This window comes from Amia ocellicauda, chromosome 19 (genome assembly GCF_036373705.1).
Source record: "Amia ocellicauda isolate fAmiCal2 chromosome 19, fAmiCal2.hap1, whole genome shotgun sequence".
Taxonomy (NCBI): domain Eukaryota; kingdom Metazoa; phylum Chordata; class Actinopteri; order Amiiformes; family Amiidae; genus Amia; species Amia ocellicauda.
This window is the reverse complement of record NC_089868.1, coordinates 894,256-919,831: the sequence shown is the minus strand read 5'-3', so window position 1 is coordinate 919,831 and position 25,576 is coordinate 894,256. Positions and strand designations below refer to the sequence as shown.

At 43.4% G+C, this 25,576-nt stretch overlaps 1 protein-coding gene and 1 long non-coding RNA gene across 3 annotated transcripts; both read left to right on the top strand.

Annotated features, from left to right (window-relative positions):
* The first annotated feature begins 8,609 nt into the window (after positions 1–8,609).
* On the top strand, positions 8,610–12,360 carry LOC136714689 (serine/threonine-protein kinase N2). Its single transcript, XM_066692292.1, has 9 exons — positions 8,610–8,888; positions 9,174–9,265; positions 9,475–9,651; positions 10,035–10,097; positions 10,405–10,481; positions 10,581–10,723; positions 11,284–11,391; positions 11,676–11,756; positions 11,852–12,360. The coding sequence occupies exons 1-9, from the start codon at positions 8,616–8,618 to the stop codon at positions 12,047–12,049; spliced, it is 1,212 nt and encodes a 403-aa protein (XP_066548389.1). The 5' UTR covers positions 8,610–8,615; the 3' UTR covers positions 12,050–12,360.
* Positions 12,361–13,760: 1,400 nt separating this feature from the next.
* On the top strand, positions 13,761–16,503 carry LOC136714661 (uncharacterized). Of its 2 annotated transcripts, none has more exons than XR_010805040.1 (4): positions 13,761–14,759; positions 15,001–15,106; positions 15,775–15,879; positions 16,254–16,503. It is a non-coding gene; the product is annotated as an uncharacterized LOC136714661 (long non-coding RNA). The 2 variants fall into 2 exon arrangements; XR_010805039.1 differs by having other exon boundaries at positions 15,772–15,879.
* The last annotated feature ends 9,073 nt before the right edge of the window (positions 16,504–25,576 follow it).

Here is a 25,576-nt window from a genome sequence, read left to right as displayed (position 1 = left end):
ACCAAACTCCCCACCCAGAAAAACAAAGATAGAAAGAAAGAAAGAAATCAAACAATCAAAAATGCATCAGTTGTAACTAAAAAAGGTAATAAAGAAAAAAGAATAAAAAAGACAAAACCAAACACTATTCAAACACACCGCTCCCAGCTCCCAAAGCCCCTCCCACAATGCCACAATCCTGAGAGAGAGAGAGAGAGAGAGAGAGTACATTAATGTGTATATTATACAATTTTACCAAACAGTACAGTATATTATACGGTACTATAATGCAGTGCAGTATACTATAGTATAGCATAGCATGAGACACAAGGCTGCAGAGATGCAGGGGGACTGACAGTGGACACGTGAGAATGAGGAGAGCAGGAGAACCCATGGTGAAGCACAGAGAGGCCACTAGAGTGTAGTACAGTTATAGTACAGTACAGTGTAATATAGTGTAGACCAGTACCATACATTATAGTGTGATGTAGTATAGTGTACTTTAGTATAGTAAATAGCATAGCATGGTATAGTATTGTAAAGTGTATTGTAATATAGCACAGTACAGTGTAGTATAGTGTCATGTATTCCAGTACAGCACAGTACAGTATAGCACAGTACAGTGTAGTAATAGTGTCATGTATTCCAGTATAGCACAGTATGATCTGATTAATGATGCAGCTCGTATTCCTGCTCAAACCCAGAAACAGTCTGTCTGCTGCATCCTGAAGCTGAGCAGATGGAGAGGCTTGTCCAGACTGAGAGAGATACTCCTGTGCACCTGGGAGAGAGGGGGGGTAGCAGTGAAATCAGTCTGAGCCAAATGGAGCTAGGCCACAGACACAGTGTAGAGGACACACTGAGCCAGGCCACAGACACAGTGTAGAGGACACACTGAGCCAGGCCACAGACACAGTGAAGAGGATGGACTGAGCCAGGCCACAGACACCAGTGTGGTGCACAGGCTGGAGAGGACAGTACCTGTGCAGAGTGGCGGCGCTGCAGCCTGAGCAGGGAGGCCAGCAGCACAGCAGGGAGGAGGGAGAGGAGAGTGGGGCGGAGTATCTCTGTATAGTGTCTCTCTCTCACCTCTGTTGGTGCAAGGCTCTGAGTGTGTGTGTGTGTATCTGTGTGTCACCTCTGTTGGCGCAGGGCTCAGGGGACAGAGCCAGGCTGCAGTACAGGGAGTTGAGCGCAGGCTGCAGGGCCTCAGAGTGGGACGGCTTCAGCCTGACAGCCAGGTTAGCCACTGCACACAGAGCAGCACGCAGCTGTGAGACACCACTCTCCACAACACAACAACGACAGTACTAACAGCAGTCCGAGGTGCTGAGTGCCGTGGCGCCGTGAGCCGCTCACCGTGGTACAGCAGTCTGAAGTCAGTGTCGTCCGTCTCTCTCTCCGCAGAGCCGCTGCTCTGGACCACACACAGCAGCTGCTGCACCAGGGGCAGGGCACTGAGCGCTGAGAGAGAGAGAGAGAAATGGGAAAGGTAGAGGGAGAGAGAGATGTTAATACAGACTTATGACTGGACACCACTGTATGTTAACAGTGCCCTGAGAGACAGACAGCGAATGACACAGCTAGAGACGATGTAACAGAGAAACAGTTTCATAGTGAGAAACAAAGGAGGAAGTGAAACTGCTAAAGGCAAAAAATTGAAGTATCTTGGAAAACGAACAAGATGTGGCAAATGTTCTCAATGAGTATTTCACAGAGCTTTTTACTAAAGATAAATGAGATACCATGCCACAGGTTAACAACCAGTCCAGTCAAACCCTAAGAGAGATCAGGATAAATGAGGAGGAGGTACAAAAGGGACTAGCAGAATTAAAAACAAACAAATCACCTGGGCCAGATGGGATATTTCCAACAGTACTTAAAGAAATTAGGGAAATGATTGTGTTAATTATCTCTAAATAACACTGGTTTCGTTGTCTTTGAATGTTTTTTTTTAAATGCTTTAAATGCATCAGATTGTTTTGATTCTGTTTTTTTTCTTTTCTTTTATCTGATGCATTATCCGTTCCTTGTTTTTGTTCAATTTTGTTGTTTTGGCAGTTTGCCATTCTATCACAAATTGAATTGTTTTGATTGATTTAATGCACTTGTTTATTGAGTTTATTTCATACTTTGGTTTAATCACTTTTAGGATTTTAAGTTTTTTAATCAGAAAATTAATCATAAGTATTACAATTTTGAAAGGTTCTATTTGTAATGTAAAATACTAATTCAATAAAAACAGTAAAGCACTCCGTCTCCATTTTCTGACTCTCTCTCTCATCCCTTTCTTCCATCACTCTATCACTGTCTCCTCATTCCTTCTCTTCTTATCCCCTCTGCCCCCCTGTCCCCTTCTCTTACCTTGCCTATCTACTCTCAACACACACATGCTCTCCTCCTTTCTCCCCTCCCTCTCTCCTTCTCTTTCACTCTGTCTGTGGGGGGGCAGGAGACACACAAACACATATGAACCAATCAGAATGAATCAGTCAGCCCCAGCCCCCCAACACTGTGCCCTGCACCCTGAACAGATACGAGTGCGTAGCGCAGGCAGTGCAGTAGCAGTGCAGGACAGGTACCCGGTCCAGGTGGGGGCTCAAGTCCTGGCTGACTGCCAGCAGGTAGAGAGCGGCCCTGAGCATTGTCATACCAGTTTGTGACGAGTCAACTGCAATATTGGCTGATCACATGTTCACATATGCATTTAAAATCTGGTTGTGTGCCTTTAAGACAAATACCATTGAATTTATGAATGTACATTATATTGATAATGATGAACTATGATATTGTGGTATATGTTGTGTTGGTCTGATGTGGGGCTATGTTGGCACAGGGCGCAGCTGTATTACTATTGTCTGAAAGGCAACGTGGTGTATAGGGGTGAACTGGTGGTTGTTGTATTTTGATCGTCCACATTTCAGGTGGGTATTGTCTGGCGCCCGATCAACCGTTTTATTAAACATGCCGTCATATTACTAAGTTCTTAGCAGACACCCTTATCCAGGGTAACTTAAAATTGTTACAGTAGTTCACATTATTTAACATTTTTTACCCAATTATACAGCTGGGCTGTACTATAATTTGGCACCCAAACAGAGACTTGAAACCTGGACCCTCAGATCTTACACTTGTATTGTATTATTGCGTTGTCCTTGTATTTGTATGTCTCTGTAGTGTATCAGTGTATCATGGCATGTGGTTTTGAGGAGGATGTGTATTATCCACTGGCCATGGATGAGTCTGGAGTTAAAGAGGAGGGTGACCTCCATCTCCAGTGACTCCTACATTGGGTAATATGGACGAGCAATGCATTTGCAACGTTTCTGGGAGCTGGACAGATTTTGTAAGTTGTGCTCCGGAGCTGGAGCCAGAGCTGAGGCCATGGAGCTGCTTCACTCTCTCCCCTCCATGAAATCTCCCACATATTAAGTCCAGTTTTTTTGAATTAGCAAAATATGTAATGTCATAGGTATTGTTGTGATTTGGGGGTTGTAAAATAAGATAAAAATGCATGATTTTTAATGATACGTTACTTTCTCAGTTGAGGCAGTGATTCTATAATCTCAGGGCACATCTCTCATGAACTACTTGCAAGTTACAGTTTGAAGTATCTACAAATGATTTCATTTTAACCAAATTCTCCATCTGCCTTAATTCACCTCCTTTTACAGCCATCTGTTATCTGAAATGTCCTGACTTTAGATTGTCCAAAGGTTGGTTGCAAGGGAGATTTCTATATTCTTATCTATTTATTGTCTTAGAAAAAGTATAGCACAGCAACACAACTTAAAAACACTTTATAAGTAATGATCCCATCCTAGTTGGCACAGTTGTTTGTGGCTCCAGAGCTGGAGTTGGTTAAAAGCAGTCGCAGCTGGAGCAGCAGTGTTGAGCTGCACTGGAGCAGGGGCTGCTGGAGCCGGCCTGGAGCTGGAGCTGAAACTCTGGAGCCGCTCTGGAGCCGAGCCAGCAAACCCGGAGCTCTGCCAACCCTAGGCCAGGGCGACGGCTCTCTTCTCTCGCTGGATTGGTGCAGGAACACATGGGCAGGTCTTCAGGCAGTGAGCGAGGTGCGTTCAGTTCTGCATGAAGAGTCTGGTCAAGTTCACACATCTGAGGATTTCATAACCGTACCCTACACAAAAGACAGCTGTGAAATCCTGGGATGGGGCAGCATTATAAGTACCATCTTCAATGTCATGTCCTGACATTTGCTGATATTGTTATTGTTATGCGTCCAGAATTCACTTCAAGTTCATTTGACTGACAAGATATTTCATACGAATTGATCCCTGACTTATGCATTTACCCTTCTTTGAAATGGAGGAAGGGGGTTAGGTCTATTTTGTTTCAAAGATAAGACAAAATTAAACTTCCCTAATACTTCGCACACAAGTAGCAGAAGCCTGACCATTCCATTACATTTGTGTGAGGTTTTGGATGTCCTCCTAATACATGTTTAGCCAGTTTTGGGACTTGCCATAATAACACAGACCATCTTTTGGAAGATTTGTTACCAAACAAATGTACAGTCATTGTTAATATCCTTAGTTTAACCCGAATATTACTATAGCTCCCAACCCTCCCTGCACAGCTCAAAAATAGTCTTAAAAATCGACATGACTGTGTGTCTGTGTTTCTCTCAGCTCTACATTCTGTTCCTGACTGCTGCCGCCCTCCCCCTCAGAGATGCTGGTGCATGGGCTGATGCAATGCATGTTGGGAAGGAGGCTGTGAAAAAGTGAGACTGCAGACATGAGCCCCTGTAAGACAGGACTAGGACACAGTGTGATGATGACTGGCAATTTGTAGACAGATTAATCATTGCAGGTGTAGGAACAACTGTCTTAGCTTAAGTCAAATATTGCTTCTTCTAAAGCTGCCTAGAAATCTGTAGTTACAACTTGACCAGCTGTCCGCTTATTGCTTATCTGCCAGTGAGTGACTTTAGTCCCATGGTGAATTTGTGGAAAAGCTGGGCACATGCTCAGGTATTATTAGCAAATCTGTCCAATGCTTATTGTGTCTCTTTAGAATGGTATAGTGTTCTCATTGCATTGACCCCCACCTGGGACCCTCAAGTGGCACTGCAAGACACAAGAGCCATTCAGTGCGACTTAAGTAGGGGCAACGCAGACTGTCAAGAGTACAATCTATAATCCAATGTTAAACAGACGCAATGACAGTCTGTTAAATCAATAGGAATGGGTCACTGGACTGTTGTGAAATTAAATGATGCAATTTGTGAAGTTTCTACTAATTAGAGAAGTCAGCACCCCAGTCAGCTTTCTTTTTAAACCCCTACTGGAGCTGTAAGGCCAGTGCGTATCGACGTGCCAGTCTACAACACGAGAGACACCTCTTCCATGACTCGATACGTCAACGTCAACATCCGTCCACGGACGACTGTGAGTGGACCCCACTCCTGACAGCGTCTTAGCAGCCCATGTCCAGCTCCTGCTCGTCTCATTCACCTTCAGCACATCTCTTTCATCGTATCTGCACTAACTAGCGTTGCTCTAGGAGCTATACATGCATAGCAAATTCCCGTCAGTTCTAGGTGGTCTGATCAAATCAGACCTCACTCTGGTGGTCACACTACGAGCTGCAGGTAGCGGTCTCGGTCTAGGACCTAGCAGGGACACCATGGTCCTCAGACGCGAGTCGTGGGAGTCCACGCTTGTTCTGGGTGGGCGGTGGTGACCACTGCCCCGGCTGTGTCTCTGGCCACTAAGGTTGCTAACGCGCTCTCGAAACAGACAGGGATTGTTCCGGGCCACAGCTCACTGGGGTCAACAATGGTGTTGTTGCAATCACCGGCCCACGGGCCAAACTGTTTACATATATATGGTGAGCGCTGCTCATTGTGATTGGATGCATTGAGTGCATGTGTCTTTGGTACTACTGACTCAAACCTAGAAACTTGTGCGTTCCAATCTCTGAAGGGTGCCATGCAGGCGTTCATACGAGGGCTTCAGGGAAGACTTGGACTTGGGCATTAAAATATCCCAAGGCTTTGGAAGGGCGTAAACACATTCCTTTGCTCACTTTACCTGTAGTCAAACTTCTTTGTGTTCAAGGCCTTTGTCACTGGACTCATGATGGTAAGACAAACTGATGTACAGCTCCAACACAACTTTCAAAACCGGTTGAAGCTCTGTTGTTGTTGCTGGCTTTCAGGGACACTATTGATCTACTGTAGCCATCAATGCCGCCTTGAATTACTATCCTCCATCTATAGGCAACACAATACAATATTAACACTGTACGAATATTTGCTTTTTTGTACAGTTCCTACTTTGCCTGTGTATCCTGGTTTAAAGATGTGCTATATTTATGATTATATTGTTATTATTATATCTTGACACTCTGATATACTATTAGGTCATCAGTACAATTGGATCCAGTGGTTATTGGAATTGTAATTTAGCCAGGACACTGGCTTGATACTTCTACTCTTTGTTTACACATGCCTTGGGATCTATAATATCCACAGAGTCAGGCGTCCGGTTTAACATCTCAGCTGAAAGACTGCATGGAAGATAGTTTGGAAATTTAACACAAACTATAAAAATACATTTTACAAATACTATTATTTCCATACTTGGACAGTATGTTTTTAACAGTATCCATTGGGTGGGAAAAGACCTAAATGTCTGTGTACACATACACATGCCTAATGGAAAATGAGACTGGGACAAAATGACAACGAAGAGTGGAGACAACGTTACAGTAGTTAGAGTCGGTTACAATACAACTTGAGTATTGTTTGTCTGGTGTCCACTATAAAGAAGATTTACATTTCAATGAAAGTCTGAAATGACAAAGTGAATTGGAAAGCAAAACCTGTAATAATAATAATAATAATAATAATAATAATAATAATAATAATAATAATAATAATAACAAACCCATTATATATTTATCCCCATTGATCAATTATGCAAATTACAGTATCAGCGATAGACAGCAACAGGAGAGACACACACAAGAACCACATAGGCTATCCATGCTCATAACTCCTGCAATCCACTAGACTCGTATTCACTTTGAATGATTTGGGATTTGACGTCAAAAGCGCTCTGTGGCTCCCTGCGAAGGGCGCTATACAAATACAAATGTATTGATTGATAGATTGATAGATTTCTGATTGTCCAGTAAATAAAGTTTAAAGTCAAGGTATATTTCTGACCAAGCAACAGGAAATCTTGCTGGTTTCCATAGCATTGGCTAGGGGAGTTTTGGACTGGTTATTTCATGACTTGGGAACACTGATACAAGTGGAAACGTCACCTTTTTTATGTTTATTCCTGCAGCCTGAGTTTGAGCTCACAATCTGAGTTCACTACAGGTCTACATTCTTCATTTCAGTAATGTAAGCGAAAATAGCTTCAAAAAGTTTTGTTTTTACCACTGGCTAGAAATAGACTTACCACTGCAATACACATCATTCCCACTAGATGGAACAGAAGTATAAGGTTCATTTTAAACCTGTAAGACTTACACTTCTGCCCCATCAGGTGGATATTCTGTGTACTGCACTGGAATGTTTTTGGTTTTGTATTCATCTCAGAAAGGCGTACAGGATATGAAAAACAGAAGCAATCGGATCTTTATACTTTATAATGCTCTTTATGATTCATACTGCTACTTCATTCCGTACTACCACCAGCCTCTGTCCTTCATGACATCCACCGAACGCATACGTTGCATCGCGTCATCTCGCAATTGTGACGTCACAGTGGTTCAAGAGTTCCAGATCGCTATCCTTATGTCAACGCATTCAGTTCCAGAGCAAGCCCAGAAGAGAGCGGACATCCCTTGAGTTTGTGGAAACGTCATATCGAAAGCGGTGTTGTAAGAGTTTTTAGAGTTTGACATCGCTTGACTACAGCATAACGAAAGTTGTGTTGTCTGTTTTAATTGGGTCGTGTGGAGGAGTGAGCCGGAGACAGACAGAGAGACGGACGGGTGTGCGTTGTGTCTGCATCGGCCCCTCTGCTATTGACAAGACTACTCCGAAGCGTGAGTATGACAACTCCTATTGGGATGATAACTAACTGCAGGGAGTTTTCTAACGGACACCAACACGACTTTTGCGTCCTGTATCATGAATTGAAAACGTGTGCTTGTATGTTGTTGTCGGTCGTTGGTGCACATCTGAAACCAAAAGCTGGCCGCAGTGCTCCGGTGGGTTTGCGGTGCTGTGGGATGTCACAGGAGTAAGATGTGTGGATGTGAAAGTGTTGCCGCAGACAAACAGTAAAAACAGTTACTTTCCATGATCCTTGATTGGAGTTTATATTTAACATTTATATTTAATATTTATATTCAGACTAATATTTATTTTGTGACTCAGATATTTAAGATTTAGTTAAATATTTAATCAAACAATAAATATATATTTTTTTAAATATGTATTTATTTAATTTATTTTAAATAAAGGATTTATTTAAGTATATATTTTAAACAAGAGTCCTTTATTAATGTGAAAAAAGTGTGCGCTGTTTTACATTTGGCGCCCCATAGAACTGCAGTGTGTTTGACAGTTTGATGGAGCCCATCAGAGCAGGATGTCCATTTCATGTATCTAATCTCCTTTTGCTTTTGCTGACTGCTAGGGTCCAGAGAATATGGGATTCAAGTCGTTCTTGAGGCTGTCCTACACCTTGCCTACCGTGCTGGGGCTCTTGTGCTGGCGGTGGTGCACGTCTCGCTGGAAAGAGCGCGACACCAGTCACCACGCAGAGGAAGGTGCTGGAGTGGGGCTGCCTGAGGCACACAGCTTCGCTCCCTCTTCCAGCCACGGCATCGAGGAGAAGAGCTGCAGGGCGCAGATGCAAGTGCATTCTGGTCTCGAGGACTTTGAATGTGTGGCTGTTCTGGGCAGAGGGGCGTTTGGAAAGGTAAATTCCAGTAATCAGAGTCATCGTGGTTATAATGTGGGGCACCTCCAACGAGCAGTAGTTCAATAGAACATGTGGAGAAGAGATATTTGCTGGACACCAGTTTTCCTAAAAAAATTCTGTGGACAATTAAGAAATGAATTTTTAAGATTTAACAAAAACATTGTCTGTGACTTATTAAAGTGCAGCATTAGTGAGGATGTGTTACTAAATGCTTGTGTTGTGAATGTAGATCCTGGGGTTAGACTGGAGTTTGACCATCTTGATTCTGTGTTGCTTTGATAGGTGCTCCTGGCTGAACACAAGAACAGCAGAGAAATGGTGGCCATCAAAGCATTAAAAAGAGTAGACCTTGTGACCCATGATCAGGTTGACAGGTAAGGTTTCATTTTTATTTTAGTTTGTAAGCAGAGCAAAGATCAATAAACCTAGTCATGTTTTTAATGCTACACAGTAATGCACTGCATTAACAAAGTCTTCGTTGACTTTGTACTTTGTACTTTCTTACTTTGCAGGAAAGCTGCCATTTTGTTGCGCTCTTTCTAAATGTATATTGACATGCTTTCTGTCTTTTGTCTCGCCTCAGGCTCAGGTGTGAAAAGAGGATTCTGGAGACCGTCAGCAGTGTGCAGCACCCATTTCTGGTGAACCTCCTGTCCTGCTTTCAGACACCACAGCATGTCTGCTTTGTGATGGAGTATGCGGCAGGAGGAGATCTCTTTGTGCACATTCAGGCAGCCAGGTTTTCGGAGCCCCGGGCCGTGTAAGTGCAGAATCGTTCATCTCGCTAGATAAGCTCGCTCTGCGAACAGTGATGATGTCACCTGAGGGGCATTTCAGCACTGTGTACCTATATGGTCAGAAATGATTGCAAATTATTATTCCTAACCATTGGCCTCAACCTCCACATAACAAAACGAAGTACAACTAAATAGGCTAATACGATCATGATCACAAAAGGAATGCAGATGCAGTTTTTGGTGTCTGTTTGTACTGTCTTTATTGACATAGATTGCTGGAGTTCCTGCATGGACAGGAAATTGGCTGGTTTGGCTCATTTACATTTGAGTGCAATCAGCTTAAAAACCAAAGAGGACAAATATTTGAACTGTGCTTTTTTTGTCGTTGGTCTCTTTTCTTGAACAGATTTTATGCGGCTTGTGTGGTGCTCGGCTTGCAGTTCCTGCATGAGCACAAAATAGTGTACAGGTAAGTTATCACACTTCAGCAATTCTTACAATATATGAAGATGAAAAAATCTTCAGTCTCACTGAGATCAAGCGCAGCCTAACTATTCACCGATGTCATTTAATTCCTGTTATGTTTTGTAAATGATTTATTGTGATGCTCACAATAGAAGACATGTCCTAAAATCATTGTGGACATGTACCTGAATGCAAATCGTTTGAGAAATGTGTGTTTCCTATCATGGTTGACAGTGGATTAGTTCTTGTGTTTCTGGCAAGTTCTCTCTATGTTCTGCAATCCAAGTGATTATACTGTGTTTTTATTGCAGGGATTTAAAGCCTGAAAATTTGGTGCTGGATTCAGAGGGCTATCTGAAAATCACAGACTTTGGTCTGTGCAAGGAAGGTACATTATAAAACAATTGTATTGTTTTCCTAGTTTGACATCTTTTGTATAATTTCCATTTCTACTACCAAGTGTTTCTTCCCAACTTTGTCTTGCTAGGCATAGGTTTCGGAGCTCGAACTCGTTCAACTTGCGGCACTGCAGAGTACTTTGCACCAGAAGTCTTGGCACAGAGGCCGTACACCCGGGCAGTGGATTGGTGGGCACTAGGCGTTGTCATCTTTTTGATGCTGGTTGGTGAGGTGGGTATTTTTAATAGAGATTCATTTTCTACCTGTTGATTTAGAAAATGACAAATATCCAGCTTGACTCACCTAGGAATTTCAGACTGCTACACATATCCTCTAAAATACTAATGCCACCAAGGCAACATTAAATCTATACCACCGAGGGCCAGTTGGGATTTAATTCAAGCTTTGATTGTGTAATTAGAGTATTTGAAAATTGAGTCTTATAGTTCCAAAAACTGATACACAAATGAGTATTTTATTTCATACAGATCTCTCATGCATTCAGAACTGAAAGCACATGCCTTTATTGCCAGGTTAGGATAGCAAAATGTTCTGTTAGCCAGGTTAGCTTCTCGGTGGGATTTCAGTTATTGCAGCGATGAACTGTGTGTTCTATCATTTATCTGCTCTAATAAGTCATGTCTAAGGTGTGCATTGACCATTGTGTTGTGCAGTAGACAATATTTGTGTCTGTGTGGCTCTTGCATTCCCAGGCTCCGAATGTGAATAATCAAAGGTTCGGCCTGGAGTAAGCCTTTAATGTGCTCTCCTCTCTCTCATTGTGCCTGTAGCATCCTTTCCAAAGTGACTTCAGAAGAGAGATGTTTCACAGAATTGCTAAGGCTAAAGTGCAATATCCTCAGTTCCTCTCCTCAACAGCCACCTCCATCATGAAAAAGGTCTGTATGCCAGGGTTATTCTTTCTTGTGACATGTTTTTGCCTCCAGCTTGTCCCTCTGTATCCTGCTTATAACCGTAATGAATGGATGTCACTGTTATTGAAATGTTGTGGAATTGGAGAAAGACCCAGTGATTGTAGCAGTGGAGTGAGATTCACAATAACAATGCAATACCAACATGTGCTCATCTGTGCTTCCAACTATGGGAACTTTTTTTTAACATCATGTTTCAACTTTAAGTACATTGATGGAAAATAACATGCTCTCCTTGTTTTCATCTGCAGCTTCTGAATAAAAGTCCCGGAAAGCGCCTTGGAGCTGGGAAGGGAGATGCTGAGGAGGTGAAGAAGCATCCCTTCTTCAGAGTACGTTGGTGCACACATCCGCTCTACAGCCGCTCTTTCACATGAAGGTGGCACCGCCTTATCCTGACCTTCTTTTTATTCGTCTCTCGTTGCAGGGTGTGGATTGGCCAGGGCTTCTGGAAAAGAAGGTGAAGCCTCCTTTCATACCTAACATCCAAGGCCGGGAGGATGTCAGCAATTTCAACAAGGACTTCACCTCAAAAGCCCCAGTCCTGACTCCATCTCGCGAGCACCGGGTCCTCACCGAGGAGGAGGAGGAGAAGTTTCAGGACTTTGGCTTCACAGCAGATTGACTGCTTGCAAATTACATTTTTTATTTTTTTAAACGGCAGCAATAAACCCACAACCCGGCTGCTGCTCACCCCAGCTGCTCACCAGTCTGCCCTGGAGGTCTCGCCCGCGTGGGGGGCTCCTCCGCCAGCTTCCTCTGCACTACAGCCCGGGCAAATGTCTCATAGTTGAAGTTCTGACCAGTGCCCACACCAGCTGGCACTGACCGCCCTCACGCAACCGGGCTCCTGCCAGCTTCCCAGGGTGCACATGCAGCAGACCCTGAAAATGCAGCCCGAAGATAATCCAATGTACAGTTTTTATGCACGAGGGTAGTGAGGTAAGTAGACTGAAAATTTGACTAAGTATTATTATTATTATTATTATTATTATTATTATGCTTTATCTGAATCAGACAACTTTAACAGTGGTTCCTGCAGGTATATACAAGCAACCCTTAACCATAATTCTCAATTTCAAGGTGTCTGCTTGCTGTTGTTATATATCTGCTGAGCCACCTATTGTAGTATCATCTGCAAATTTGACAAGTTTGCTAACTATCCCAGAGTCCAGCTCATTAATATAGATTAGAAAAAGCACAGGCCCCAAAACTGATCCCCGTGGATCTCCACTTACAACCTCACTCCAGTTAGAAGCAACTCCTCTAATCGACACCCTCTGTTTCCTATACATCAGCCAGTTCATAATCCATCTACTTACATTACCCTGAATGCCTACAGCTTCCAATTTGAGGATCAGTCTTTGGTGTGGAACCTTATCAAAAGCTTTTTGGAAATCTAAGTGTTTCATATCATATGCTTTCACATGATCTACAGCTGCAGTTGCATGTTCACAAAACTCTACTAAATTAGTAAGACATAGGGCCTGATTAAATCAAAACTTTGACCCACCCGCTAATAGCAAACTACAAACCTGTAGCGGTTTCATTTATGATTAGAAGAAAGTGGCATCTTACTAAAAATTCAGCAGTTCCGTAGTTTTCTATTAGAGGGTGGGACAAAGTTTTGATTAAATCCGGCCCATGATCTGCCTCATCTAAACCGATGTTGACTATCGCCAAGAATATGGTTTTTCATTTACATGTTCCTCTGTCTATATTCTATCTATATATCTTTTTTTAATTGTACAAATAATACAGGTGAGACTGATTGGCCTGTAATTTCTGGCTCAGTTTTGTCCCTGTTCTTGCAGATAGGCATGATATTGGAAAACTGCAAATCACTTGGCATGTCCCCTGTTCTAAGTGTCAATTGGAATATTTTAGTTTGCAGTTCATAAATAATTTCCTGTACTGTTGGAAATATCCCATCTGGCCCAGGTGATTTGATTGTTTTTAATTCTGCTAGTCCCTTTAGTACCTCCTCCTCATTTATCCTGATCTCTCTTAGGGTTTGACTGGACTGGTTGTTAACCTGTGGCATGGTATCTCATTTATCTTTAGTAAAAAGCTCTGTGAAATACTCATTGAGAACATTTGCCACATCTTGTTCGTTTTCCAAGATACTTCAATTTTTTGCCTTTAGCAGTTTCACTTCCTCCTTTGTTTCTCATTGTCAAACTGTTTCTCTGTTACATCGTCTCTCGCTGTGTCATTCGCTGTCTGTCTCTCAGGGCAGTGTTAACATACAGTGGTGTCCAGTCATAAGTCTGTATTAACATCTCTCTCTCCCTCTACCTTTCCCATATCTCTCTCTCTCTCTCTCAGCGCTCAGTGCCCTGCCCCTGGTGCAGCAGCTGCTGTGTGTGGTCCAGAGCAGCGGCTCTGCGGAGAGAGAGACGGACGACACTGACTTCAGACTGCTGTACCACGGTGAGAGGCTCACGGCGCCACGGCACTCAGCACCTCGGACTGCTGTTAGTACTGTCGTTATTGTGTTGTGGAGAGTGGTGTCTCACAGCTGCGTGCTGCTCTGTGTGCAGTGGCTAACCTGGCTGTCAGGCTGAAGCCGCCCCACTCTGAGGCCCTGCAGCCTGCGCTCAACTCCCTGTACTGCAGCCTGGCTCTGTCCTTCGAGCCCTACGCCAACAGAGGTGACACACAGATACACACACACACACTCAGAGCCTTGCACCAACAGAGGTGAGAGAGAGACACTATACAGAGATACTCCGCCCCACTCTCCTCTCCCTCCTCCCTGCTGTGCTGCCCCCGGCTGCTGCTGGCCTCCCTGCTCAGGCTGCAGCGCCGCCACTCTGCACAGGTACTGTCCTCTCCAGCCTGTGCACCACACTGGTGTCTGTGGCCTGGCTCAGTCCATCCTCTTCACTGTGTCTGTGGCCTGGCTCAGTGTGTCCTCTTCACTGTGTCTGTGGCCTGGCTCAGTGTGTCCTCTTCATTGTGTGTGTGGCCTGGCTCAGTGTGTCCTGTTCATTGTGTGTGTGGCCTGGCTCAGTGTGTCCTCTTCACTGTGTCTCTGGCCTGGCTCAGTGTGTCCTCTTCAGGTTCTCCTGCTCTCCTCATTCTCAATGGAGGGCTGCACTACACAGCGCTCTGTCCTCAGAGCTACAGGCCTGTGTCCACTGTCTGTCCCCTTGCATCTCTGCACCCTTGTGTCTCCTGCTCTTACACACGCTGCTGGACCAGAACCTGCAGTCCCCCCAGCCATCCCCGCGCGCTCAGCGGCTTCTGGCAGGACGGAGGCCGTGCTGCTTCCCCTGGGCTCCCACAGCGGGCGATGTGTCCTCACCGCCCTGCACGGCCTGCTGCTGCAGGTCAGTTACTCCACACAGGGGGCTCAGACCCCAGGCCGGCGCAGGTTACATCACAGCTCACACCGTCAGGTTTCTACAGAGTAGCAACAAGTGTCAATTACTAATCTATCCAAGGTACTATACCATACTATACTATAATATACTGCACTGCACTATAGTACTGTATAATATACTGTACTGTTTGGTAAAATGCTATAATACACATATTAATGTTCTCTCCCCCTCTCTCTCTCTCTCTCAGGAGGCAGGAGGTGTTGCTGGAGTCAGAGGTGGCCTGTAGCTCCAGCCCTGTCCTTACACAGCAGCCCCCTACAGATGAGCCAGACTCCAAGCTAAGCACTACACCGGTAAATGCAAATTCCTACTATATGTAACAGTCTACCCTTGGCAGGCAGTGTTCACTTGATGGCAGAAACGGTCAAATCTTGCATTTACTGAATGTGTATTGATGAACGCTTACTTCCTCTGGATTGTTGTTACTAGAAGGTGCGATAGGAAGTTTGACATTGATGTATCAATTGATTGAAGTAAACATGGCAGAGTTATGCATGAGTGTGTAAGAGGTCCTCAGATGGTAACATAAAAACATTAGAAAATAATGAAGATAAGAAATATATAGCCGGTGCCCACAATGTAGTTAACCTGACAAGTGTAGAAATGTCCCCACGCAACAGGACAAGAGTGTAAAGTCCTGCTATTCTCCCATAGTGTGTAATGTTCCCACAATGTAGTTCAAGTGTAAAAATCTTCCGTTGATGCCAACCACCGATGTCAATCAATGGATTAGCTCTGCAGCCCCCCACCAAAAAACTTTAAAGACTGTTAGTGGGGTTTTACACCTCTGGTGTGTGAGCAGATGAACATAGGAGATATAGATCCATGTAGGCTAAGTATTTACCAGGATTTCTATTTCAATGTTCCATACAGGCTTTCTTCAGCATTACGTTTTTGTTTTGATTTAAGGTGTTCATAATTTGAAACTTGGCTTTGACCCCAGTTTGATTGGTTTTAGAAGACAAGGAATGAAAGCAGATGGTGGGAAAGAACAGACTTGTGTTCAGAGGAAGGTGACCAGGCAGATTGTCATGTGCCAGAACTGCAGCCGACTGAAAGTGTTATTGTAAGTCTAATCGAAACGCAAACCCAGGATTTCCATCTTTTATCCTGAACGGGTGAAATTGGTAAATCAGTTTGAGTATAGGTCTTAATATTATTGAAAATAATTGTAAACGTTTCATGTATTAAATGTATTATTGATTTGATTAGCATAAGAAGCTCATAATTACACTATGCATTCTGATTTATTAGCCAATGAAATCTAAGTGAGATCTTTATTATTTTTCTGTTAGTGTTACTTTAAGTCTGTTCAGGTTTAAATTCATCAGTCTAGTCTATGCTTTATCTGCTTCAGTATTTTATAATATGTAATCGTATGAAGTAGAACAGGCTGATTGTTTTGTTGTTAAGGTTTAATTCCGTGATTTTGTTTTTCAGCTGAAGATGATATTCGATGGCTTCGCTGACTGCTCTGATTGTAGCCTGGATAACAGTGAAGACGATGATGTGTTTTCTTATAAAACATTTGAATTTAAAAAGATTAAGACCTGTACATGTATAAAACATGTATTTACATTATGCATGTTCATTTATTCTGATTGGTCACATTCAAGGTCAGTGGTTCTCAATGCTGGAGAAGTCACGATTCTACTTGTCTTCATTTCAGCTCAGTTGTTAAGTACGTAACCATGACCTTACCTGAACTATGTCAAACTGTTCAATAAATCAACTGAAACAGTTGAAATGAGGCCATTTTGAGTTTACTTAAGTGTAGCGTAAGGTACATTTATAAATTTCAATTTAAGAAGTGAATTTATAGTATCACCTTATCACGAATCCTGGAATCTTGTAGAACTCAATTCCTGTAATAATTGGACGCAGACACCAATTCCAAAGATATAAATTGTCAAATTTATTCAAAAACAAGACTAAATGTAGCACTACACTAACTCTAGATCAACAAATCAAAGACAAATCACTTTCGTGACCAAATCAAAGACCATGGGATCGCATATGATATCACACAAATCGTTCAACAAAAAAGGTTATAAACACATTGACTACAATACCGGTTAGTAAGACGAAGGTGTGTCTCTCATTAGTATTGTTAGTCAGACATTAAATAACTACGCAGGTTAGTATTTATGTCAGGTAACTTCTCGTTATATATATATATCAGTCTCATTTACGTTTAAGTGCCGAGAAAGATCCTATAATTACTTGTTACCACAATTTCCCTTAACTGATTATTATTCAATGATTAAGGATAGGCAGGGCCACCAATAATCTAATGTCTATTAACTTGTGTCAATTTCAGACTAAACAGTTAAACAGGAATGAGAAGATATTTCTCTGCGTTGACAGATTTTATTTCTAAAATTATCAACAAAACAGTTTAATGCACCACACGTTTATATTTAAGAAAACTAAATGATATTACACATTCTAGAGTTATGAATCACAGATTAACATTTCTAATTGATTTCTCAAATATCATGAATCATGAACTCCAAACTGTTAAACTTATCTGAACTTCGTCGCAGAGAGGCCTCTCTGCCTTCAGGGTCAGATAACAGCACACGGCACGAGGTCCGTGTGGTTTGGAACAAAGGCAGTCCGATTCGGCTTTGTCCAAGAACTTCCACTCAGTCGATGCACCTGGAAGTTGGGGTTTCGCGAATGTAGAGTCTTTTCCAAACAGATTTTCCACTGGTTTGAAGGCTCCAAGGTTGTGCACAAAATCTTCTTTGTAAGCAGGGTTCCACCGTAGTTACTTGAAGACAAAGTCTTTGAGGAAAGCAGGGCCCTGTTCGTTCCAAGGGTCAAGTTTCTTAAGACTCAAATAGCTATTTAAATGACTGACACTTTCGTATACAGTCGACTTAGTCAATTGTCCAGCTGTAAAACTCCACTGATCAGGTGGGCACAGGCGGGCAGCGCAGTCTGTAAAGTTCTTTATTTAATAAAGTCCTTTAAAAGAATTCTTCGTACGGCTCAATCTCCTTCTCCCAGTTTAACTCTTCTGTTGCCGACAAAGACTTGGTTGGTTTCTGGTTCCGGTTCTGGCAACAGAGCTACAGGTTGAGCTGTGGCAGCGAGTTTCTGGTTCAGGTGAGAGAGAGAGTGAGAAAGGCCGTTCGCTGTTCCTTATAGTCTGTCAGATCAATAGGTGATTGGTTCTTGAATTTTTGAGATTGGATTTCGGTTTCAGCCCCCAGTGTCCTTTTGGAGGGGGGCTTGATTTATGACTGATGTCAATCCATGCCATCTTTTGGAAATGCCGGTTGGCCCGGGTTCGTAGCTCTATGTCGGGATTTCGGCTCTCGTCCACTTCAAAGAGTTTTTATCACCTACAGGCCCCTTTCTCCAGACATTTCACAGCAGGACTCTAAACCATTCGGCCCATTCTCGGTGCCATCCTCCCCAAAACTGTCACTCTGATGCAAACCAGTTCCAAGCTGATGAGCTAAGGAAATCTGATAACTTTGGGGGGGAGAGGTCTTCTTTAGATCAGTGCTTCAGCTCAGAGTCCAAATGCTCTTATCAAAATACACCCAACATAACGCTACATAAGGGTCGAATGAAGTCATTTAGAACTGTGTTGAATGAAATACAGCAGACATAGTGGCCCTTCAGGATCAGGGTTGAAAACCACTGCAGGCTCTCATAGAAAAAGCTTAATTTCGAAGGATGTTCTGCAGGATATGATAAGTCACTTTGAGTTGCTAACTTACGGATAGTGTCATGTTTGGACAGCAGAACTTGTTAACTTGCAAACCGCAACAAAATGGTCGGAAGCTTTCACTTTGAAACAGTTCAAATACTTATTATGGGGCCAAGCAACACATTTGCTGGAAGCCTTTTGTTATTGTTTAGATTTTATTTTCTATTCCTCCAAAACGCATCTTCTCTGAAAATAATGATGCATAGGATGTGTGACCTGCTGTATAAAGTTGTGTTCAGGTTTGTTCAAGAAAAGTGCATTGTTTATATCGTATGGCCATGTTGGATTATTTTGTTAATTAACAATGTACAAACAAACTCTCAGTTGAAAATAATTCCTTCTAAAGGTTTTTTTTTTGTATGGTTGAGTTTTAAGGAGAAAGTACTTTGTAGATTTGTGTTCAGTGCAGAACCTTTGGCACTAAGATATTTGTTTCAACTCAGCCTTCATTATTAATGTGAGCTTCCATACCAGGAATAAGTAACTATAACTAGAATAGAATAAAGTAAGACAATCAACTGAATTGTTGTTAAATCAGAGTCCTGCACTGGCATAGACTAGAAGCCAATAAAACCTTCTGTAGTAGGCTGTTATTAGTTTTAAGGTTTATGGGCATTGTACAATTATTTCCAATCATTCATGCTGTACATCATTGTATACTCAGCATGTTAATCCTGCTTTAAAGCAGTGGTGGGCAATCCTGGTCCTTGAACAAATGGGTTCAATTAAGTAATTGAGAGCTCAGCAGGGTAGGGGCTTCTCCAGGACAGGTTTGAGAACCACTGGCCTATATAACCCCCCACTGTTCCTTATTCAATAACCTGCATGTATTTGAAGGAAAAGTACAGTATTTCTTGAATCATACATTGTTGTACTATATATCTACATCAGTGGTGAACTAAGGCCCTCAAATAATGTTTAGATCTTTGCTCCAAGTGTCAGGGTTTTAAGCCAACACCCTCTCTCTCCAGTAGAGGCCGCTGTCTCCCTGTCTTTCCTTTCCCTTCATTGTTCTTTTTTCACCTGTCAATCACCCAATTACCATTCCTCCATACCCTTGTGCACTTATGCTCCTGTCCTCTGTTTCCATTGGCTCTGCTCCTTTCTTCCCTGTTCCTGCTCCTTGTCTTAAACCCCTCACTGCCCTCACTTGGGGTGAAGTCTTGTCAGCATACCTGAGCAGGGGAGGACAGGACTTAGTGTCCCTGTTTTAGAGTGTTTTGAGCAGGGGAGGACAGGACTTGCTTTGTCTCCAACAATCACACACCGTATTACAGAAATACAATTAAAATACAACAAAATACTCTTGACATAACTAAATATTATTATTATTATTAATAATTTCTTAGCAGATGCCCTTATCCAGGGCGACTCACAACATATAAGCGCAATACAAAGTGCAAGAATACAGTGCAGTACAAGGCATAACATATTACAAATTCCAATTCACATAATACAGTGCAATTCAAAGCATACATTTTACAAATTCCAATTTACACAATATATCAGGCCTTACATCCTGGACTGTAAAAGCTAATAAGTGCAGACAAGATGTTAGGTCACAGTCAAGGACCAGGGGAAGGGAGCATAGGGGAGATCAAAATAAACAATACAAGTACTAGTAATGCAAAGCAAGTAGTATGATAAACGTTGTATAAGTGCTATCCAGTGGAGGGAGCGGAGCAGTGGAGTAGCGTGCGAATTGGGGCAGAGAGACACCAGGCGAGCCACAGAGTTCTGGAGAAGCTGCAGCGGGCGTGTAGTAGTTGCAGGGAGGCTGGCCAGGAGGGAGTTGCAGTAGTCCAGGCAGGAGAGGACCAGTGACTGGACGAGCAGCTGGTGTAGTTAGTGAGGAAGGGTCGGATTCGGCGTATGTTGCTCAGGAAGAATCTGCAGGTGTGTGTCAGCGTGGTGATGTGCTGAGTGTAGGAGAGCGCAGGATAGAGGGTGACTCCTAGGTTCTTAGCAGAGGAAGAGGGAGAGAGTGTCATAGATCGAGATGGAGAGATCAGCAGAAGGTGAGGAAGAGGGGGAAAAAAGAGGAGATCCGATTTGGAGAGGTTGAGCTTGAGGTGGTGTGAGTGTATCCAGGCAGAGATAGCAGACAAACAGGAAGAGATGCGAGAGGGGATGAGAGGGTCAGAAGAGGGAAAGGACAGGAATATCTGGGCATCATCTGCATAGAAGCGCTGAGACAAACCATTGGATGCGATGAGGGGGCCAGGGAGTGAGTGTAGAGAGAGAACAGGAGCGGGCCTTGGGGTTCGCCTGTGAGAAGAGGCGGGGGGGTGGATAAGGAACCTCGCCATGTCACTTGATAGGTCTAGTCGTTGAGGTAGGAGGAGAACCAGGTGATAGCAGTCGCAGAGATTCCAAGGTCAGCAAGGCGGGAGAGGAGGATGGAGTGATCAACAGTGTCAAATGCTGCGGAGAGGTCAAGGAGGATGAGGACTGAAGAGAATGAGGCCGCCCGAGCACAGCTGAGGGAGTCAGTGACTGCCAGGAAAGCAGTCTCAGTGGAGTGAGCTGTGCGGAAGCCAGATTGCATAGGATCCAGGAATGAGTGATGGGAAAGAAATGCAGAGAGCTGAAGGTGGAACGCCCGCTCGTGGGTCTTTGACAGGAAGGGGAGTAGGGAGACAGGGCGGTAGTTCTGAGGGGAGGTGGGGTCAAGGGTAGGTTTCTTGAGGAGTGGTATGACAGCAGTTTGTTTAAATACAGAGGGGAAACAGCCAGTGAGTAGTGAGGAGTTGAGGAGGGAGGAGAGTACATCAGGAGCAGTCGCTTGGAGGAGGCGAATAGGGAGAGGGTCCAGGGCACACGTTGTAGGTTTGTGACCTATGAGGAGAGAGGAAAGTTCAGAGTCCGAGACAGGAGAGAATGAAGAAAAGGAAGCTTGGTCGGTGGGAGACTTGGGCATGGCGTGAGAGGAATGGAGACTGTTGAAGTGCTTGCGGATGCCTGTGATCTTGGAGGAGAAGAAGGAGGTGAAATCATCTGCAGTGAGAGATGAGGGAGGAGGGGGAGGGGGAGGGGGAGGGGGGCGAAGAGGGAGGAGAAGGTGGAGTAGAGTTTGCGGGGGTTGTGGACAATAAAAAACTAACACATCAAACCCCTTGCAATGTCGGGAAAGTCCTTTCTTATGTGTTTACAGGCAGAACAACACAACCATCTTCCCCATGGCCACTGCCATTACTGCGTCGCACACAACCTCAAACAACGCAGACAATAAAGAAACCGTAAGATAACAATGTTTTACAACGCAGACAATATGCAGAAAAATGACAAAGAAAACAAGAAAGAACAAGATCTGCATTTTACAACGAAGATAATAAGCAAGTGAATAAGCCAATGTAAGTGAATAACATTATTCGTGATAATTAAGCTCATTAACACAATCCGTGACAGTTAAACACAGTATTAAATCAGTATTATGAAATGTTTTTACTGTAACTGCTTGAGTGGTAGTCAGCAGGTGCTTTGCAGTTTGAATGTGTTTCTTTGTATTATTATTAACCCGTACAATATGGGGGTGAAACAGTCCATTTCCGTGGACAGAGGATGCACACAGCAAGACACTCAGTCTGCCTTTGAACTTCAGAGGGACTGCCGACTGTTTGTGCAACCTCTTTGTATTACCGCAGACAGTTTTCACTGTTATCCAGTTCTCCTCTCTAGTGATAGGTGGCATTGCTGTTTGTTTATTTTGGTATTTTGTATTACATTGCTATGAACTGTGGAATGCCTTTTTTCAGGAATGTTTTCTTGAACAGAGAACTTTGTGGGAACTGCAGTAAGGACAATTGGTTTACAATGGAACTGTGCTGTCTCTGTCAGCTTTTCACATACTTCATGGCCACAAACTGCAAACACCTGAGTGAACAGGCCTGGATTGTTGCTATATGTTAGGAGCAAATCCAGTGACCATCTCCTGGGACCTCACACACAGCATACCTATTTATTTGAAGTGGTATGTCTCACTCTTCATATCACCTCACTCTTGTCTCACCTGCTCTAAGTCAAACACAGCTGGCAGGTCAAGCCTACCACTGGCTAGAGTGATCATACCTGGGCATCTGAAGCAAGGCAATCATATTGTAAGAACTGTGACAAATTCAAATGCATACAGATTTTTCATTTAATGCACTTACTTTCCAGTAGAATTATTGATCCCACAGTTTATTTAAACTTCAACCCATGTGTTTAGGAGTTTCCCAAGTCAGAGAAAGCTACTTTGTTGTGTTCCTACTTTCAGGAGTAATTAGCATTACTAATCTTGTTTTTAGTTTTGCCTTAATTGAAGTGAATCTTATTCCTATTTTGCCTTCATTGTAATTAATTCAGTACGGCTGCTGTGTTGGGTAGATTGATTGAAGGAAAGGTGACCTAGTTTAGAAATGTGGAGGTGGAGTCAGTGAGTCAGTGAGGTGTCAATTGGTGGCAAGAAGCTGAACACAACGGTTATTAAGCAGCTGCTGAGAAAGACTGAGAAAAAAAGAGAATTAGGGGAAGAAAACCAAGAGGCAGTGTTTAGGGCACCAACAAGTTACTAAATTTAGAAGCATGTAGCCACTACATTGTCAAGTTTGCAGAATGATAGCCTTCCTGGATGAATTCATCCAGGAAGATTTCATCTGTGAACATTGTCAGCATGTTGAGGTCCAAGGGATCAAAGTCTGTGATCTTGAGGTTCAGCTTGCTGATCTGTGCTGTATTAATGATATGGAAGAATTGGTCAATCAGCCCATGAGAGGGATGGTGTGCACGCCAAAACCTAGGAGAGTTGAGACCTTAGAGCAGGAAAGTGTAGAGAACCACTGGGTTACAGTAGATCGTAACTGCAGAAAAGGACGTGTACGCCCCTGAGGAGAGAATGAAATGCCCAACAGGTTCCAACTGCTGGACACTGAGTTGGACAGTGACAGCTCAGAGGGTGATGGGTGGGCAGTTGAGCCCCAGAGCACCATGGTGTCCATATTGGAACCAATGACATAGGAAAAGAACGGCAGAGGTTCTGCAAGAAAAAATTTAAAGAGTTAGGAAAGAAACTAAAGAGCAGAACCCCCACGGTAGTTTTCTCTGAAATACTTCCGGTACGACGTGCCAGGCCAGGGAGACAGGCAGAGATTAGAAGCTTCAACGCGTGGTTGAAATCCTGGTGTAGGGAAGAGGGCTTAAGATTTATGGGGCATTGGTCTTTCTTCTGGGATAGATGGGACCCATACAAACCGGACAGTCTATATCTAAACAGAAGGGGGGTTAATGCACTGGGAGAGCGTATGTGCAGAGTAATTGAGAATCTTTTAAACTAGGGACCAGGGGGGCAGGGAGCTCTGACAATGGGACATGTTCCACTAAGGAAAGAAAACAAAGGGAAACTGCTAAAAGGAAAGTCATGAAGTGTTTGTACCTCAATGACAGGAGTATAAGGAACAACATGTTAGACCTAGAAGCCACAGTGATGGCATGTGACTATGATGTTGTAGGAGTGACAGAAACATGAGGATGAATACAAGTTGAAAGGATGCACACAGTTTAGGAGAGACAGGCAAAATCAAAGAGGTGGTGGGGTAGCATTAAATATCAGAAATTACATTGAGGCAGAAGAACTCAAATTTGATCCTGCTAATGAAACAGAATCATTGTGTGTTAATTTTTTGAATAAAAGATCTGGAGGATTAGTGGGAGTGTGTTACAGACCACCCAACTCAGATATTCAGAAAGATGTTGCATTGTACAATGTAATCAGGACTGCATGCAGCAAGGATGTGGCTGTTATAATGAGGTATTTCAATTTCCCAGACATAGACTGGGAAAGTCCAGTTAGGACTACAGAAGCAGAAATAGAAATGGTTGAGATGGTAAATGGCTGCTTTCTAACTCAAATTGTCAGGGAACCAACCAGAGAGAGCACATGCATTGATCAGAGGCGATTCTAGGGTATGTGGGGGCCCCAGGCAAAATAAGTCCTGACGGTGATGGTATTTTCTCCTGCGAGAGCGGGGGGGGCGGTGGAGTTTTTCCAATTTGGGGCCCCCACCCCAACCCAGGGCCCCAGGCAATTGCCTGGTATGCCTACCCCCTTGTGACGCCCCTGGCATTGATCTGATATTTTCAAATGACCAAGAAAGAGTCAGAGGGACACTAGTTAAAGAACCAATGGCAAACTGTGATCACAATATGGTTAGCTTTGAAGCATACTTTCAAAAATCAAAGACCAATTCTAAAACAATGGTCTACAATTTTAGACGATTGTAGCACTTAGAAGAATTAGACTGGGGCACGCTGGATACAGATTCAGTCAAAAATGGATGGTTATATTTTAAGAATATGCTACTAGAGGCTCAGGAGAAATTTTGACCAAGACTTACCAAAATGAGGACCAAAACACATTGGTCAAAATGGTTTAACGGAAGTATGCAAAATATATTAAGAGAAAGAAAATGCTGGTGCATGGGCTGATGCAATGCATGCTGGGACGGAGGCTGTGAAAAGGTGAGACTGCAGACATGAGCCCCTGTAAGACAGGACTAGGACACAGTGTGATGATGACTGGCAATTTGTAGACTAATTTTGTCTAATCGTTGCAGGTGTAGGAACAACTGTCTTATCTTATGTCAAATATTGCTTCTTCTAAAACTGCCTAGAAATCTGTAGTTACAACTTGACCAGCTGTCTGCTTATTGCAAGGATTTGATCCATCTGCCAGTGAATGACTTTAGTCCCGGGGTGAGTCTGGTGTACAGCCCCTCCTAGTGGTTGCGGTGTGTAACTGCACAGTGTAGTTGTGCAGGTATGGCGGTACAGAGCCAGGGGTCAGGACCATGGTAAGAACTTCAGAACAGCAGATGGTACGGTGTGTCTGACCCCACTCCCTGGGCAGCTCTGGGGCTGTGGGTGCTGGACCTGTACAAAAAGAGCTCTGTGGAGGTTTCCTTGGCTACACGTGTCCTAAGTCTGTTCTTATCCTCACACTTTCCTCAGAGTGCCCTGCTCCTCTTGCTACCTCTCCCAGGCCTGCTGTGAGAAGTGGAGC